The sequence below is a fragment of the Medicago sativa genome, chromosome 3 (genome assembly GCF_051527215.1).
Source record: "Medicago sativa cultivar Bolivia chromosome 3, Bolivia_mono, whole genome shotgun sequence".
Taxonomy (NCBI): domain Eukaryota; kingdom Viridiplantae; phylum Streptophyta; class Magnoliopsida; order Fabales; family Fabaceae; genus Medicago; species Medicago sativa.
Genome location: NC_140751.1, coordinates 85069021 through 85084778, shown reverse-complemented (window position 1 = coordinate 85084778; position 15758 = coordinate 85069021). Strand labels below are relative to the sequence as shown.

The 15758-nt window shown below is 32.7% G+C and overlaps 1 protein-coding gene across 3 annotated transcripts; it reads right to left on the bottom strand.

Annotated features, from left to right (window-relative positions):
* Positions 1-653: 653 nt before the first annotated feature.
* LOC146941218 (mitochondrial Rho GTPase 1-like) lies at positions 654-13851 on the bottom strand. 3 transcript variants are annotated; one of them, XM_085754984.1, is made up of 15 exons: positions 13452-13851; positions 12784-12907; positions 11993-12148; positions 11724-11903; positions 11324-11569; positions 11132-11197; positions 10984-11039; positions 10613-10694; positions 6476-6687; positions 6317-6386; positions 6036-6148; positions 5048-5198; positions 3785-3971; positions 2995-3077; positions 654-792 (listed from the first exon to the last, which is right to left on the bottom strand). In XM_085754984.1, exons 1-14 carry the CDS (start codon positions 13643-13645, stop codon positions 3004-3006), a joined length of 1911 nt encoding a protein of 636 aa, XP_085611110.1. In that variant the 5' UTR covers positions 13646-13851; the 3' UTR covers positions 654-792; positions 2995-3003. The 3 variants fall into 3 exon arrangements, 2 of the variants coding, with proteins under 2 accessions (XP_085611110.1, XP_085611109.1); XM_085754983.1 differs by lacking the exon at positions 654-792 and having other exon boundaries at positions 2826-3077; XR_015032277.1 differs by lacking the exons at positions 654-792; positions 5048-5198 and having other exon boundaries at positions 2826-3077.
* Positions 13852-15758: the final 1907 nt, after the last annotated feature.

Genomic DNA, 15758 nt, shown 5'->3' with positions numbered 1-15758 from the left:
GCTCTCCGTCTCCGCAAGGACCTCATTTTTCTAGAGTAAATATTATGCACTCGAGGACCATTCTATCTCCATCCTGACGTTAAAGGAGGTCAGATGCTCATGTGGATCGGTTGTACCTTTTTTAGTTTTGGAGAACGTTTCGTTATTAAATTTATATATATTACCATTCAAAAATAAAACATTTCAACGGTTAATAAGTTATGAAAAAACATGTATGATATGTTCTGTTACTTCTGAGATTATTGTACTTGTTCAGGATATAGGCTAGGATAGGATATGATATATGAGTAATCTATGAAAGATTTAACCCAGGCCCTAAGTTAGTGATGAATTAACTAGTTACTAGATATATGGTCATCTAGTTAAGTGAGAAGTTGGCATTTAGGAAAAAGATTTAACAAGTTATTATTAGATAATTGATTAACATCTAGGTAATCTTATTAACCTTTAGTACTGGAGATGGATATGATAAGTAAACAGGATATTGATGGCTAGTATAGTGAACAAGTTCTATGCAACGTTAGAGATACATGTATGGTGAATGATCAATACTTGTATTGTTCTTGAACACTAATTGTTGTTATAAATAATATATTGTATTGATGAATACAACTTGTGATTGTTTAAGTATGTGAATAATTAAAGATGAGAAGAAACTAATTAATAAAAGTGAGAAATCACTCACAGGGATCCCAAGTTTGCTCACATTCAATAAGTAGCAACTAGTAATTGATTAAAGCGAGAGAGCACTCTTAAAAATCCTGGGTTTGCTCACACTTGCTAAGGAGTGTCCTGTGATGAACCAATAAAGATAAGCTATTATGTGTGCACATGTACATATAAGAAATGTCAAACACGGCATAGTAAATCGCATGTACTTAGCATGAGTTAAGGTTAATCGCATGCACATACAGTCGACCCTTCACATAAATGAATGCATATTTTTTATCTTTAATATCTTCAATTTTGATATTTTAAAAATTATAAAAATTTGATATTTTAAAAAATATTAATCGAGATAAATTCAACATCTTATATGATATATTTTATCTTTGTATATCAGTGTAAAAATATAGTTAAAGATTATTAAGTCTATAGTCCACGTTATGAGATATGTCATCCAATATGAGATATGCACAATGTCTCTTGAAGTTGCAAAGTGAAGCTCTAACTATTGAGTTGATACCTCTTAGACTTATTCCTTTTATTTTGATAAGACAAAAATATCATATCACACACTTTAATTTCGACACCAAATTACTAATCAAACAAAAATTATTTCCTTCAAAAAAAATTAAACAAAAATCATTAATTAGCAAATTCATTTATATTTTATTTTATGATGAGAAGATTTTTATGTAAGTAATACGACAATTGTATAATTTTACTAATTTAACAACGGGTACGGATTTCTGCGAGTCTGGATATTTAAAATATTTTTTTTTATTCTATGTGTTAAGAATTTTACTAAATTCAGTTAATTTCATCCGCCAGTGCATCTATTAATTTACGAGTACTTAAAATATGATTTATTTTATTCTATTCATATGAATCCATTAAACTATTTGTCTCATATTGATCTGTGCTGAATTTTATCTGTGAATACCATACATGCAGAATTTTGTTCATCATTAATTATATGTCTAACCAAGACAAAGCCGGATAAATACACTTGTTAATGTTTAAATAATAATATTTTATTGTGTAAGCATTCCTTTAGATCACACAATCCATTAGTTTTCATTTAAATCCAATCGTTCCTATTCATTTTGTAAAATAAAAGTGGTCTCTCACGGTGCTTGACCTATACAGGTCTCGCACCGGAGACATCAGCTAGTTTGATCCCATAACTCAACGGTGATACCTTTAGGGTGTGTTTGGATTGAGGGTTTGGGAGGGGAAGGGAGGGTAGGGCTCACTTTTATTTTTTAAATTACCAACAATGTAAAATGTTTTTTCAATTCAAGTGTTTTTGAAGTATTATATGATCATTTACCATGTTGTTAATTCAATTTTCTAAAAATCATTTTATAATATCAGTAATTTAAAAAAGAAAACAAGTCCTCCCCTCCCTTCCCCTCCTAAACCCTTCATCCAAACACACCCTTAGAGTCCACTTCTTCCTCATACAAAAAGGGAAAGGAAAATATGAAAATTACCACTAAACCAACCTAAGCAAGACTTTTATACATCCGTGTAAATTGTCTCCGATTTCTTTTTTCTTTTTTTGTACAAATTGTCTCCTATTTCTATCAATATGAAGAAATTTATTTATTATTATCTACTAATTTATCTGGTATTATTTTGTTTTTACTTTTCATTAAAAAAATTATAATACCTTGGAATAGAGAAATGATATTTGTAAAACCATTTTTCTGACAAATTTATCTCTTATACTCAAATTATGTTTACTTTCTCTCCCTATTGTTTTGGTTTCCGTGTTGGCACATAATTTTCTTTATAATTTGATGGTTGTCTAAAAAATTATCACTCAAATAGTTGATTCATGAATGGAAAACAATTTCGTCATATATTACTTACCTCATGACCGAACTCCGAATTAGGAGGGTGTGGCTTCCCATGAAAACCAGACGGGTAACACACAAAAAAAAAAATGAAATTATATTCACCGTCCCGACCTATCCTTATCCAATTTAATTAAAGACATGTAGATGGACACTACACTGGTAGTGGAGTCAAAGGACTACCTAATGTAAAGATAAACACAGAGACAATGCTTTCATTATTAAAGAGTTTCCGGTTAAGACCTGAGTATAACGCATTATTACCTATATGACTTCACGAAGTCCGTGACTAATAGAAGATGAAACATCCAAAATGATTTGTATATAGAATTTGTGCAAATCTAGTTCAACCTTGACAAAAATTAATTGAAGGTCGTGATACATGCTCACAAAATATATTCAAACTCCACAGCAGATGGCATCAAAAAAGCCTTTAATGTTAAAGGCGTTTAATTGAAGGTCTCAATACCTTCGCTATTTAATCAGACACACTTCTCCTTGCAGCATAGAGCCTGTAAGCAGTCACACCAACAACAATCACGGCTCCTCCAACTGCAATAAGATGGGTTAATAAAACCATTAAACAAAGAAACAAAAGCCACGGTTATATTTTCTTGTGATTTAAATTACAAGTCTTTAGAACTCAATGGCAAAACTGGTCAAAAGTTGACCGTGAATGTCCAAAAAAATTGAAAGCCCAAAAATGGGTTGTTCTCGTTCATGCAGTAACTCCATCATTTTGGCCTACTTTCTACAGGAATCTTTAAGATGATTCCCAAGTTCCTATAATGTAGGGACTTGGCAATAATCATTTATTCATTTGCTACCATTTGATTTTGTTGATATTCATTTGTTACCTAATCCTTAAATTCCAACTTCAAGAACCATTTGTAGAACAAGAAATCAAAAGAACGTGAAACAAAGCAATTCCAGTGAATAACAGATTCAGAAAAGTCAACCAACAACAACATAGAAGATATTAAACAGGCTAATTCTTCACACCAATAGGGACCACTTCAGTTGCATAACACTAACACCTCAAGGTTATAAGTGACAAATCATTGCAAAATCAAAATGAATCATGAAACCAAGAGAGAGAACACATGAAAAAAGATAAATCAAATCATCCAAATTTAAACAGGTTAATAGGTTCATTTTATACTAGTAAGCAATTAGCATACAAGATTGAACAGCTTTAACATTAAAAATCAAAAGGAACTTAATGAACAATTAACAAGTCGATCTGAAAACTCATATACCTGAAACACATACAAGTGTTTGGCTTATGACCTTTTTGTACTGCTTACGAATCTTTCTGTTTTCAGTTTCTGGGATGCTTAAATGAGGGAGCTCAGCAGCCCTTACAATTTGGCAGAATACATCTTTCAAATCCCCGGATTTCACACTGATTGCTATAGGATCCTTTACTCCCATGTTCTGACTAACCTACAAAACACATTGGCATGTCAGAAGTTGCTCGACAATTTCCGAGCATCAAGAAATCACATATGCCATGATTATATATGCCAAGGAAGACATCATAATACGATTTTTATTTTTTTTCCTTACAATTTGTTCTAACACTCAGCTATGCTTATCTGCACTCCTTGTAGATGTTACCCATAAATGCAAAAGCTAACAGTATGCTCTTCACTCAGTAGTTTAAAATTTTTTAAGTCCCTTTTTCATAGCACAAAAAAGAAGAATAGGAACGAAAAAAGAAGAAGAATAATACGATAACCCCAACGATCCAATTGTTGAATAAATTGAGACCTACAATAATTTCGACAAATCTAACTTTTCAAATATAATCACAACAAATGCAACTGAAGTCATAACACGAACCTATACTAAAATGCATATGACAGTGTTGTAATAAGAGAGAAAATTGTCTAATTATACAGCTTAACTTAACAATCACAGTTAAAAAATTAAAGATAATTTGTAGAGCCAAATCAAACTTCTGCTTGAAACAGGTATAGCAATATTAATGTAAATGAGATATAGCAATATTTCCAAAGTCTTGGTTAATAGCTTCAAACTGCCATTCAAAGATCGGATAAAATAAAAATCCAGTAAATGCAAAAAAAAATGTCACAAATCCAAAACATCACAATATAAAAAAAGTGAAACTGAAACAAGAAAATAAATTAGCCTTAAATCTGCTCAATCAAATTTCAATCTGAAGACCAAAGCATATATATACACAGACTATTATGAAGCACGGACACTCCTCGGATTAGGCGTGTCCCGGTGTCGGACACGTGCCGTGTCTGACACCGACCCATATAATTACACTGAATTATGTGATTTTCTCAACTGATTAGTGGTGTCGTCGTGTCCAGTGTCCGTATCTGTGCTTCATTATATATAATTAATGCCAATCAGAAGGTTCAGATGAAAACATAATTCCAAGTGCGTCATTTCACCGCATTAAATATCTCTGTATCTAACCATTCAATGTTTAGAAGAATATTTATGTATATGATCATGCAAATTAACAAACAAGTTAACGAAAATACCCTATTTGAATCTTGTATGGACAATTCAACTGACTTTAGATCATCTTTTGTTCCAATTATAAGAGACGGCACCTCAAAACCAGTTTTTTCTCCGTGTGTGGCAACTTGTAGCATGAGTTCTGATGATGCCTTCCATGAAGCCTCATCAGACCTAAATGAATATTTAATCAGCCGAGCTTTATACATCCAACATTCTTCCAAGTAATTACTATGAATTACGCACAATCCAAACCACACGAACATGAAATTACAGTTAACTTCTAAGCCCGTAGATGAGTTGTAAATCTAAACATAACGAATACCACGCAAATTCATATGACTTATTAATCTTATTTTTAAGTTGTTTGAAGCTTATGTTTGTACTCACGGTTTCAACTATAAGCAAAAAAACATGTTTGGTCCTCTAAACTATAAGCAAACTTAATAACTTTCACCCTTGTTGAATACTTGAATGATGTTGTTCCTAAAACATCCCGTAATTAATAGTTTTATTTTCCAACAAGCCTTTTACTTTTGTGGAACACATTCCTGTGAATATAAAATTTCCAAACTTCTTAGGTTTACTGCTATTGAAAGCAGTTTGTATTTTTTCAGTCAGATAGCACCGCCTCATTAGCTTAGCTCTTTTCTGAGGTATGACATGCCAGCTTAAACAATTATAATTTATAAATGTCTAGTTTCCTGTGCCAGTTTAAGTTTGTTACAGCTGGGCGTAGGCTAATCCCAGCAGGGTAGGTTAAGTTCTCTATAAATTTTGTACTTTTAGCCATTTTTATACAGTTAACAGACTATTTAAAGGAATAGAAAAATCCAAGTTCAGCTTTCTCTCTATTTTCTTTTAGTTTAACACCAATGAAGGACAAAGTAGTTCAGTAGTGAAACTTCGTCTTATACTGATTCATATATTATAGATGAATTGCAAAATAAACTGAAATCCATAATTTCAATAGTATATGATGGTATAGTGAACATTAATATCAAAGGTCACCTGTCATGGACAAAAACTGCAACATCACATGAGGCCAACGACTCCTTGTTGGCCAAGAGCTTTGTTACTCCAACCTCAGAAATCTCTTTCAGCACAAGATATTTCGGGGTTTTCTGTAAACAAAACGATAAAAATATGAATCTGAAGATATAAATGCCAAGATCTCCAAAATGAATTCATCAAATGAAGGTTTTGGTGTTGGAAAAGGTAAAAGAAAACAATTGTCTTTCTCTCTGTCACAGGAAAAAGATATTGTCAAATGTCAATCAAGTATCACTTACACCAGGAATGTGGACAACGTTTACAGCATAACGATCCTCGTCAGTTGGATTGTAATTTTCAGAAAATTGCCTGCATTAAGAATTCAATAAGATATGATGTTCAAAATTTAAAGTTATGCTACCAGGAACCTTCAAGGTAACACAACAAAAAAAAAATACCTTTGAAGGAAAGAATTCAATAATGCGGATTTCCCCGCCTTCCTGGATCCAAAAATAAAGCATTGCAATACATTTCTGTATGAATGTTGTCTTTTGCGATCTATGCTTCGCTTCCTAGTCACACGGGTAGCAGATAATGGAATACCATGAAATCCAATGTATATCATGTTCTTCACACTAGCTGAAGGGTTTAGAAGTGTCATGAGTGCCCACTGTCAAGAAAACAATATATATATTAAAAAAAAAATCAATGGTGATGCAAATTAAATGTTGGAATTAAATACTCGGCTGCCACTTTGTCTACTGCACTATGTGCTGCGAAAATATCAGCCATTGGATGATAATTAGTTCAGAAATATATTATTTTAAATAAAAAATCCAACCCAACAACAGCAACAACAACCAAGCCTTATCCCACTAGATGGGGTCGACAAATAAAAAATCCAACCCCATCGCAATTATTTTATTGTGCGTGAATGCAACGCGATCATGATTTTTATATAGGCTTAAATGCACTTTTGACCTCATATCTTTGCAAATTTTGCAATTTTGACCCCTATAAAAAATAATAACAATTTTGCCCCCTATGCTTAACCCCTTTCAAAAAGAAAAAGCTAACTCATCATTTAGTAAAATAAAATGAAAATAAAAAGTAAATATCTCTCCCTTGAAACAAAACGCAGAAAATCTATATTCTCTCCACTCTCTCTCTGCTCATTTCCCCTTTGTAATGCTTACTTCATCACTTCACTCTCCTGCAACTTTTCCTCGCCGCGCCGATAAACATTAACACTCAAACAATGCAAGAAACTCTCCCTCATCAACATACTAACACCCACAACAAACCACCTTCCAACACCCTCCTCTTCCGCTCACGCCGCATCACTCCCGCCACCACGCCTAAGTCACCGACATCTACACCGGAGCCTTCTCAAATAAATCGGTTACTGTTGTGATAAAGTTGAAATTGGTTACTGTTGTTGTACCCAAAGAAATTGATATTGTTTTTGCTTTTTGTGGATCTGAATCGAAGAAGGAGAAGATTTGGTTGTTAAATTGTTTAATGGGTTGATGTTGTTGCAAGTTGTTATTGTTGTTGATGATGGTGTTCTTAGAAGCAGAAGAATTGGATGTTGATAGTTGAATTTTTTGGGTTTAATTTTCCAGTTGATTTATGAATTTCTATGAGTATGTGTTGTTGATTATTTGTTAGTGATGAAGATGATTTGATTTTGATGAAGAAAATTTTATTTTTTATTTTTGCCTTTTTTCTGAGTTTGTTGAAGATTGATGAAAGTTGTTGATGATGATGGGCAGGGGCAAAATGCGAATCCTTTTGTAACTGAGGGGTAGGTTTATATTGAATTTTTTTTTTTTGACAAGAGATTTATATTGAATAACATTAATGTAGTTGGCAACCCGGATAATATTTTTAGCTACCTCAAACAAATTCATTTGTAAAAACTTACCATAAATTAAAATGTTAGAAAATAATTACTTGATTAATAAACTTATTTGTCTTATTTTAACATTTCGATCTCTACAACAATTATAGTGGAAACATTTTTAGCAACAAAAATTATCAATAGTCAAACAAAATGAACGATAGTTTAATACAAATAGCTTATTTGTTGATGTTGCAAAATAAATTGTTAGTCTATTTAGCAAATATTCAATTATGAATGTATTTGTCTCCTTGAAGCCTAATTTTATAGAGATTAAACATATTTAACCCTTAAATTTAATATATAAAATTTTAAAAAAGATAATTTTTCTTTGGCTAAAAAATTCTTTGTATTTGGCCCCCTCGTAAAAATTACTCTAGCTTCACCACTGATGATGAGGTTGTTAGAAGGAGAAGTTTTGGGTGTTGATGGTTATTTCTGGGTTTTTTTACTAAGTTGTATGATGATGTTGAAGATTGTGAAGAAGAGGAAGGAAGAAGATTGTTTTTGGGTTTTTTCCATAGAAGCTCACATGTTCTTCATTTTTCATTTTTTTTAAGGGTCATGCTAACCAGTGCCCTCCCCTCAGGGAGGACACTGGTTAGGGAAGCCAAAAGAGGAAATTTTAAATCAAAAAAGATACTTCTTAAACTTGTAATGCATCATTCGATGCAAAATATTAATATATTTGATACATTAACTAGTGTCTGGTTAGCATTTCCCATTAAAGAAATGCACGCGTGGTTTTTTACTTAATTTTAAATCAAAAATAGCACACGTGACATCCTACTCACCTAAGTGAGGTGTCACGTGGGCGTTGACTTGGTCAAAATCATAAAAGGACCATTTTTGCAAAGCATAATTATGTATATAGTGAATAAAAATTTCGTGAAAAACAGCGAATGTGCATTTGCAGGGCCGTTCCTATGAAATGGGAGGAGGCTCGACTCTCTTTTTAAAATAGGTCCCAGTAAAATAAAAATGCAATTTCTTTTGGTGTAACTAAGCTTCGTTAAAAATTCAAAATTAGAAGAACTTCTAAACATGAAACGAAATAAAAAATAATAATTAAGTGAAAGAGAGGTGAAATTTACCTAACGGTGTCGTTTGGATTTGTCACTCCTCCGTTGTGGGAAAGGGGAAAACGAATGGTTTATGCGAAAAAGAAACGATTGTTGTGATTCTTTTAATGAAATAGCTTTCCAAATTGACTGATTAAGTGATTATAACAATTGGGGGTGGTTTGAAAGCATCAGATATATGTCAAGAAAGGAGAATTAGAGTCTAGAAAAAACTCAAACGTGTATCAAAAAAAGAAAAAGAAGTAATATATATTTTTTTTTATTTAGGTAGGGTGTGGGTGTTAGACTAAATTTTTTCTTTTGAGACCCATAGCTTTTGGAGGCCCGACTTGGTTGAACTGCTTGCGCACCCCAAGGCCGAGCCTGTGCATTTGGTGCTTAACTTTCCCATTTTCCTCCCATGTTTTCCATTAAAGAAAGAAGTTGAAAGTTTGACTACTAATTAAAAGACAGCACATATGTTACTTCGGGACATTCGCTATGCTTATCCTTCACTGGATATAGCACTCCTCTTTTGCAAAAGGGGCTAAACATATGGGCAAAAATTGGTATTATTTTTTATAGGGCCAAAATCGCAAGTTTTGCAAAGAAAGGGGGCCAAAAATGCATTTAAACCTTTTTTATATTAGCCATTGGAATATTGCTATATAGCTTGAGACTTTAATAATATTGAACAAATAAGAAAAAGCTTCAGATTTTAATGTGTTTGGGTCTGTTGGAAATTCTGGTGCAATTCACTACCAGAATACCACATGGTTTCATGTCCCTTAGAAGCAACTGGTAGCTTCAAAAAGTTGATACATATGAATATGAGAACTTTCAATTGCAGTATCGTTTTCCAAAGACCAAAACACAAAGTGTTGTGATTCAGTTTCCAGATTGAACCTATTCACTTACAAAGTTGAAAGCTGAAAACTATTATATCGTTTTCCAAAGACCAAAACACAAAGTGTTGTGATTCAGTTTCCAGATTGAACCTATTCACTTACAAAGTTGAAAGCTGAAAACTATTATTACAGTTCATTGGAGAAAATGTTATGTGGTGATCATGTGTGAAAGGATCTTCATCTGACTTTTATTTTATTCTTTTGCAAATTAATTTGAAGCACAATTGTTATGAGTGGGGAAATCATTAGAAAGGAAAAGAATGAGGTAGCAGATTTTGTTAGAAAAAAAAAAAAAAAGAGCAGCTGGCACACAGTGAAAGACACGTGGAAGCTGATCCAATTCCAAATGATGAGGAGTTAGGTAGAGGCAAGAGAAAGGCAATTCCTAACAGAAAATACATGTTACTGGAGTGAAAATAAAGGGGGGAAGACTGAAGAGAAAGCTGAAAGTTTTTTTATTTTTAAGTTTTAATTCTGATAATCTGATCTAATATACGAGTCATTGGATTGACCCAGAGACTGCAGTAGATATTAGCAGCAGAGGATCCGAAACCATAAATCCTATATGCACATGCATCAAGTAAAACTGTGACAACCTTGATTGTCAGAACAGTTTTTAAATTGAGTAATAAAACTATCCATAGAAGCGCCCACAACTCGTCTACAAACATTGTTCAACAAAATTTAGAAGAGACTATAGACAAATATAAAAGACTTGTGCACCTCTGACAAAAATGAATCAAGTGAAAGTCCTCGAACAGCATCCTGTTCTACAGCATCCTCGTATAGATTTCCAACCCAGGGACTGCAATTAAAAATTATAAAAATATCAAATATCACAGCCAAGAGCCTTCATTGGCATTTAGACTCCGGAGAGGTAAACATTTAAAAATGCCATAGCTAGATTATATAAAAACAATGAAGAACTCAGAAGTATATACTACATCATTAAAGCAAATGTAATGTGTGTACATTTGAAAAATTGCCAACATAAGAAAGATGCTACATCACACTGTCCAGTTGTGATCGTAAGAAACCAGTTCAAATGAATAATAATGTGAACTTAGGTACACAATCTGCAGAAAGTAATCTACCTTTCCGGGGCAGTAGAAAACAAGTCATCAAGTCCATGGGGACTTAGCATCTTATCCTGGCGGAAGGAAAATATATGGTTAATTTATAAATTGCACATTGCAAGTATGAAAAGGTAAAATTATTCAAGGTCATGCAAAAATGACATACCGAACCAGCAAATTTATCAAAAGTTGATGTCAAGAAATCAATAGCTTCTTTAGTTAATTCAACACTCTGCAGACATTAAATCCAATATGAATAGAAAAGAAATTAGTTTAAAACTGTCTACAAATTGAACACATACATGTATAACATAAAAAGAGCATAATTAAGAGACCACGATTCATCTCAAAAGAAAACCTGATCAGGACTTTGTCGTGGAGGATTGAAATTTTCAGCAAACTCGATGTTATTGTTGTAGCAATGTCTCCAGAGCACATTCCACACTGCATCTTTACGCCCTTCTTTTATGAAACGTGCATGAATAAATAGAAATCCGGACAAAGTAATTCCTTTCGAATTCCAAAATTCGGGTGATATCTTTTTCAGGCCTTCCAATACAGTGATATATTCCGAGTGTGGCATAGGCGAATCGAAACATACAAGCTGTAAATAGTTTTGTTAGATTTTTCATAAATATTATAAGCAAGTTAACCTAGCATAAAATGATATTAACAAGCTTATAATCAAGCTACAAAGTGCTGTACTATAAACAAGCCACAATTTTGACAGTTAATACGGCAGAGAGAAAAACTAAAACCTGGTAATGATTACTAAATTCATCATGGTTTAGCGCTTTGCCGTCGTCTTGGTCGCAGTGGATAAAAATCCTCTTCAGAGCCCGTTGACATCGAGGTTTTAAAGTTTGTGTCTCCTTATCAAACAAAGGAGTTGTTGGATAAAGAAAAGCCCTTTGAGCATAGAAGAATACTTCGCGGACCTTCAACAAGGAATATTAATTACAATTGCAAGAAAGAAAATCCACCTTTGAAATAAGATTTTGAAAGAAATAGTATGAATAAAAGATACCTTGTTATCCCTAATTGCTGAACACGACAAGCAAGTTTCAATTTCGTGGAACTGGTCCATAATTGCTGACGTCGCCTCATCAATGCTCCCATGCGTATTTTCATCTCGCCGGTCAAGCTTACAACCGACCACAATAACTGGGAGTCTCACTCCTGCCTGTTCATGGAATTCAGATATGTATGTCAAGCTTTCTGTTGGGACTTAGAATACAGGGGAGTTTGTTAGATTGGAGTTAAGAAGTTAATTAGGGGTAAGTTAGCTGTTAGACTTTATGTTTCACTTGCTATTAACCCTATGGTTTATAAATAGGACTAACCTCCCTTTAGGAGGATTAGTTAATCATTTTATGAAAGTTGTAAACTAGAGAACACTCTAGTGAGGGGAGAGTGCTTCGATGGGGTAGCCTTGAGTGCAAGATACCTTTTGTGTCTTCTCTTTCAATCCTATTCAGTTGATAGTAAAAGAAATATATTCAAGGAATTCTTCTTTTCTCAATTTGGTTGATTAATCTTTAATCTTGTTAGAATCATTCTTTTGTTAATTCATTTCTGTCCAGTTTCGGGAATTCTGTACAATTACCAAAAGAAAGGTTCCTAACACATTCATTCTCTAAAAACAAAAATACAAATATATTTTTCAAATTTAATTAAGATGTACAATTAACAGATGTTTAGAAGCTTGTGCGTATTAATAGAAAGGTTCCTTACATTCTTGCAGAATAGTACTAGTTTTATCTCTCTTTAATACTATCACTTCGCTTAAAAATTCAAAAGAAAATGAGAGGTCATAACCTGTCGATTGCGAAGTTCAGGGAGCCAAAAACTACTTATTCTTTCAAGTGTTTCAGGCTGATCAAATGCATATGTGAGGACAATTACGTCAGCGCGCCATAGGTCTTTAGAAATTTTGTCAATGCTGCAACATGAATAAATTAATCACCAGCACGAATTGTAACAGTGCCCAAACAACTATTGAGTAAATGCACAAGGATGGAAAAAAGCCTTATGCTCTAAAGAGGAATAGGCGCAAAGAAGAGCCACAAATCAAGGTACAATGTACCATTAGTCTACTGGTTTTTTACTTGAGACTCATAAAACACAACGTTGGTAACAATAGGGCCTGTTTGGATAAACAGCTTATTTGCAGCTTATAGAACAAGCACTTATCATGATAAGTGGTTATTTAAAAGCTTACATAAGCTATTTTTATAGCAAAAGATAAAATAAAGTAAAATTGTTCGTGAGTTGTTTCTATAAGCTGTCTTAGAAAACTTGTGAAAATAAGCTGAAAAAAGTTTTTGAAAATAAGCTCAAATAAGTGAATCAAAAGATGAGAACATATAAAATACATAAATATCTTATGAAAATTGCACAAACAAACATAGTAAAATATGAGTAAGCAATAAAGCGAAATGGTGAAAAACGAAGTAAGTATTCTAGCTAACAATTTAAAAAATTACTTTGAAGAGGCCTCAATGATTAAATTCGGCACAAAATCAGGATACGTATCCCTGTGTAGCATGGTGACACGCCGCCGTACGCGAGCGTCAATCCGTGAGTATTTGCCGGTGAAGGCAGCACTGATGAGAGACGACTTGCCAGTACCTTCATCGCCGGCAACAACGATACAGGTTTGTCTCTTGAATCTCTCCATGCAGCAGAAAGAAGAAACGAAAATGAGTGAGTGATATGGGAGATTGTGACCTACTTGTCTTGCAGCCTACTTCACTGCACAGTTGAGCCTCTTTCTTTTGTTGCTAAACGGTGCCTTGTTGAGTCGTTTCGATTTTATGTTTGTGTTGACACCTCTTTGACCCATGCATGTCTAAAACTTAATACCCAAACACATTCGGACCTTTTCTTTGAATTTTGACGCATCATTCCTTATAATATTTCTTCTATCTTTTCAATTTGAATCTATTAAAATAATAATCCTTTCCCATTTTCTTTTTTTGGATAAATCCTTGGGAGGTTCTATGGTGCAGTCAGAAAACTGACTTTTTTGGAAAAGTTAATTTTGATCTTAATGTTTGATTCATTTTTAAATTGTTGATTACTGATTAATGATCAATAGTAATTCATCTAGTAATACTTACAACATCTTGGACTTACAAGTACTATTTTATCGTTGACATCTTTAACATGCAAACAGAGTTGATGATATTATGTGATAGTCTTAAGTGTTACACTTTATGGGGTGTTACACTTAAAACAAGGTTGGATAAAATTAGATTAAGTGTAGTCTTGTTAATCTGATGAATTGATGATACTATAAGGACTGAACTTTTGATGCCACTGTACAAACAGTGGGGTGTTACTCACTATATTTTTGATGATATAGTGTTAACTTCACGAGAAAAATCATTCTCATGACTTCACCATAGAATTTTCCTAAATCCTTTCCCATTTTCTCTCATTTATGTTCTCTTTTTTTTTTTCCACTGAGATATTTAAAACACCTTATATTAATTGTCAAAAGTGGTCAAATGCGGCATGTAATTAAGAACTCATTGTAAATATTAATTCATTGCCATTAATTCATTTCACTCTGTAATTTCATTAATATGGTTCAAAAAAAAAAATATAAACATCATATACTCTATTTTTATCTTCTAGCTTAAATAAATTCATGGGTTTGGATTCAATTTTTGACATGCAACAATGTTAAAATTCTAAAAGAGATTTTCTGTGTGCAGGATATCCAAATTACAACAAAAACACTTTTCTTTTTATTTCTCTTCTATTAAAAATGATTTTCATCAAAAGTAAGCCGAAATACATATTTCATTTTCAAAGAGAATTAATATATACTCTCTCCGTCCTATACTACTACCTCGTTCCCTAAATATAAAACCTTTTTTAACAAAATTACGGAAATTAATAAAGTTGATTATAGTACTCCCTCCGTTTCAAAATGAGTGTCGTTTTAGCCAAAAAAAATTGTTTCAAAATTTTATATATCTGGTTGAACCTCTAAACCTTAAACCCATACCTATACCGGTTTATTGTCCGATCCGGTTTTGATTACCTTGTTTATAACCTTAAAAGTTAGAACACATATGTAGAACTAACACTAAGAGCAGGCTTGACTTCAAATAGACCTAAAATTTTGTTTTATTTGTCTAGCATTTGTAACTTTGAAGCACCGATAACTCTGATCAAAGGTGTTTTTAGTGTCCAACTCAATGCATGTTGTATTCGGTGTCTATGTCTATGTAAGTGATTCATAGATTTCCGAGATTATTTATAATAACACAAAAACTTTAATATTGAATAAATATCATTCCCATTGTGTATTTTGGTTTTCTTTGTTAAAGAAAATAATAATAAGATGGGATAAGATCACAACAAAGAATTACTAATAGACCGTTAAAATGATGCTACTAGCTAGCTAACTTGTGTTGAACAAGCACAAATAGAAGGATATTCGGTTTACAAAAAAAAAAAAAAAATTATCTCTATTCTATTAAAAATGATTTTCATCAAAAGTAAGTCGAAATACATATTTCATTTTCAAAGAATTAATATTTACTCCCTCCGTCCTATACTATTAGTTACTCCTTCAGTCTCCAAATAAATGTCATTTTTACTACTTTTTTTTTGGTACAATCATTTTTACTACTTTTCTTTGTCTAAAATTATTTTTCCCTTTTATAATACAAATACAATATTTATTATTATTTTCTACTAACATACCCCTATTTATTGCATTTCAATCATCTAATTATTCAACTAACTATAATTAATTAATAATGGTGTTTTAGAAA

Coding starts and splice junctions, on each gene's coding strand:
- LOC146941218 (XM_085754984.1), bottom strand. CDS start 13,645: ATGGAGAGATTCAAGAGACAAACCTGTATCGTTGTTGCCGGCGATGAA. Junction 11,040..11,131: donor TTGATAAATTTGCTGGTTCG/GTATGTCATTTT, acceptor TCCTTCCGCCAG/GATAAGATGCTAAGTCCCCA. Junction 3,078..3,784: donor AACACTTGTATGTGTTTCAG/GTATATGAGTTT, acceptor ATCTTATTGCAG/TTGGAGGAGCCGTGATTGTT.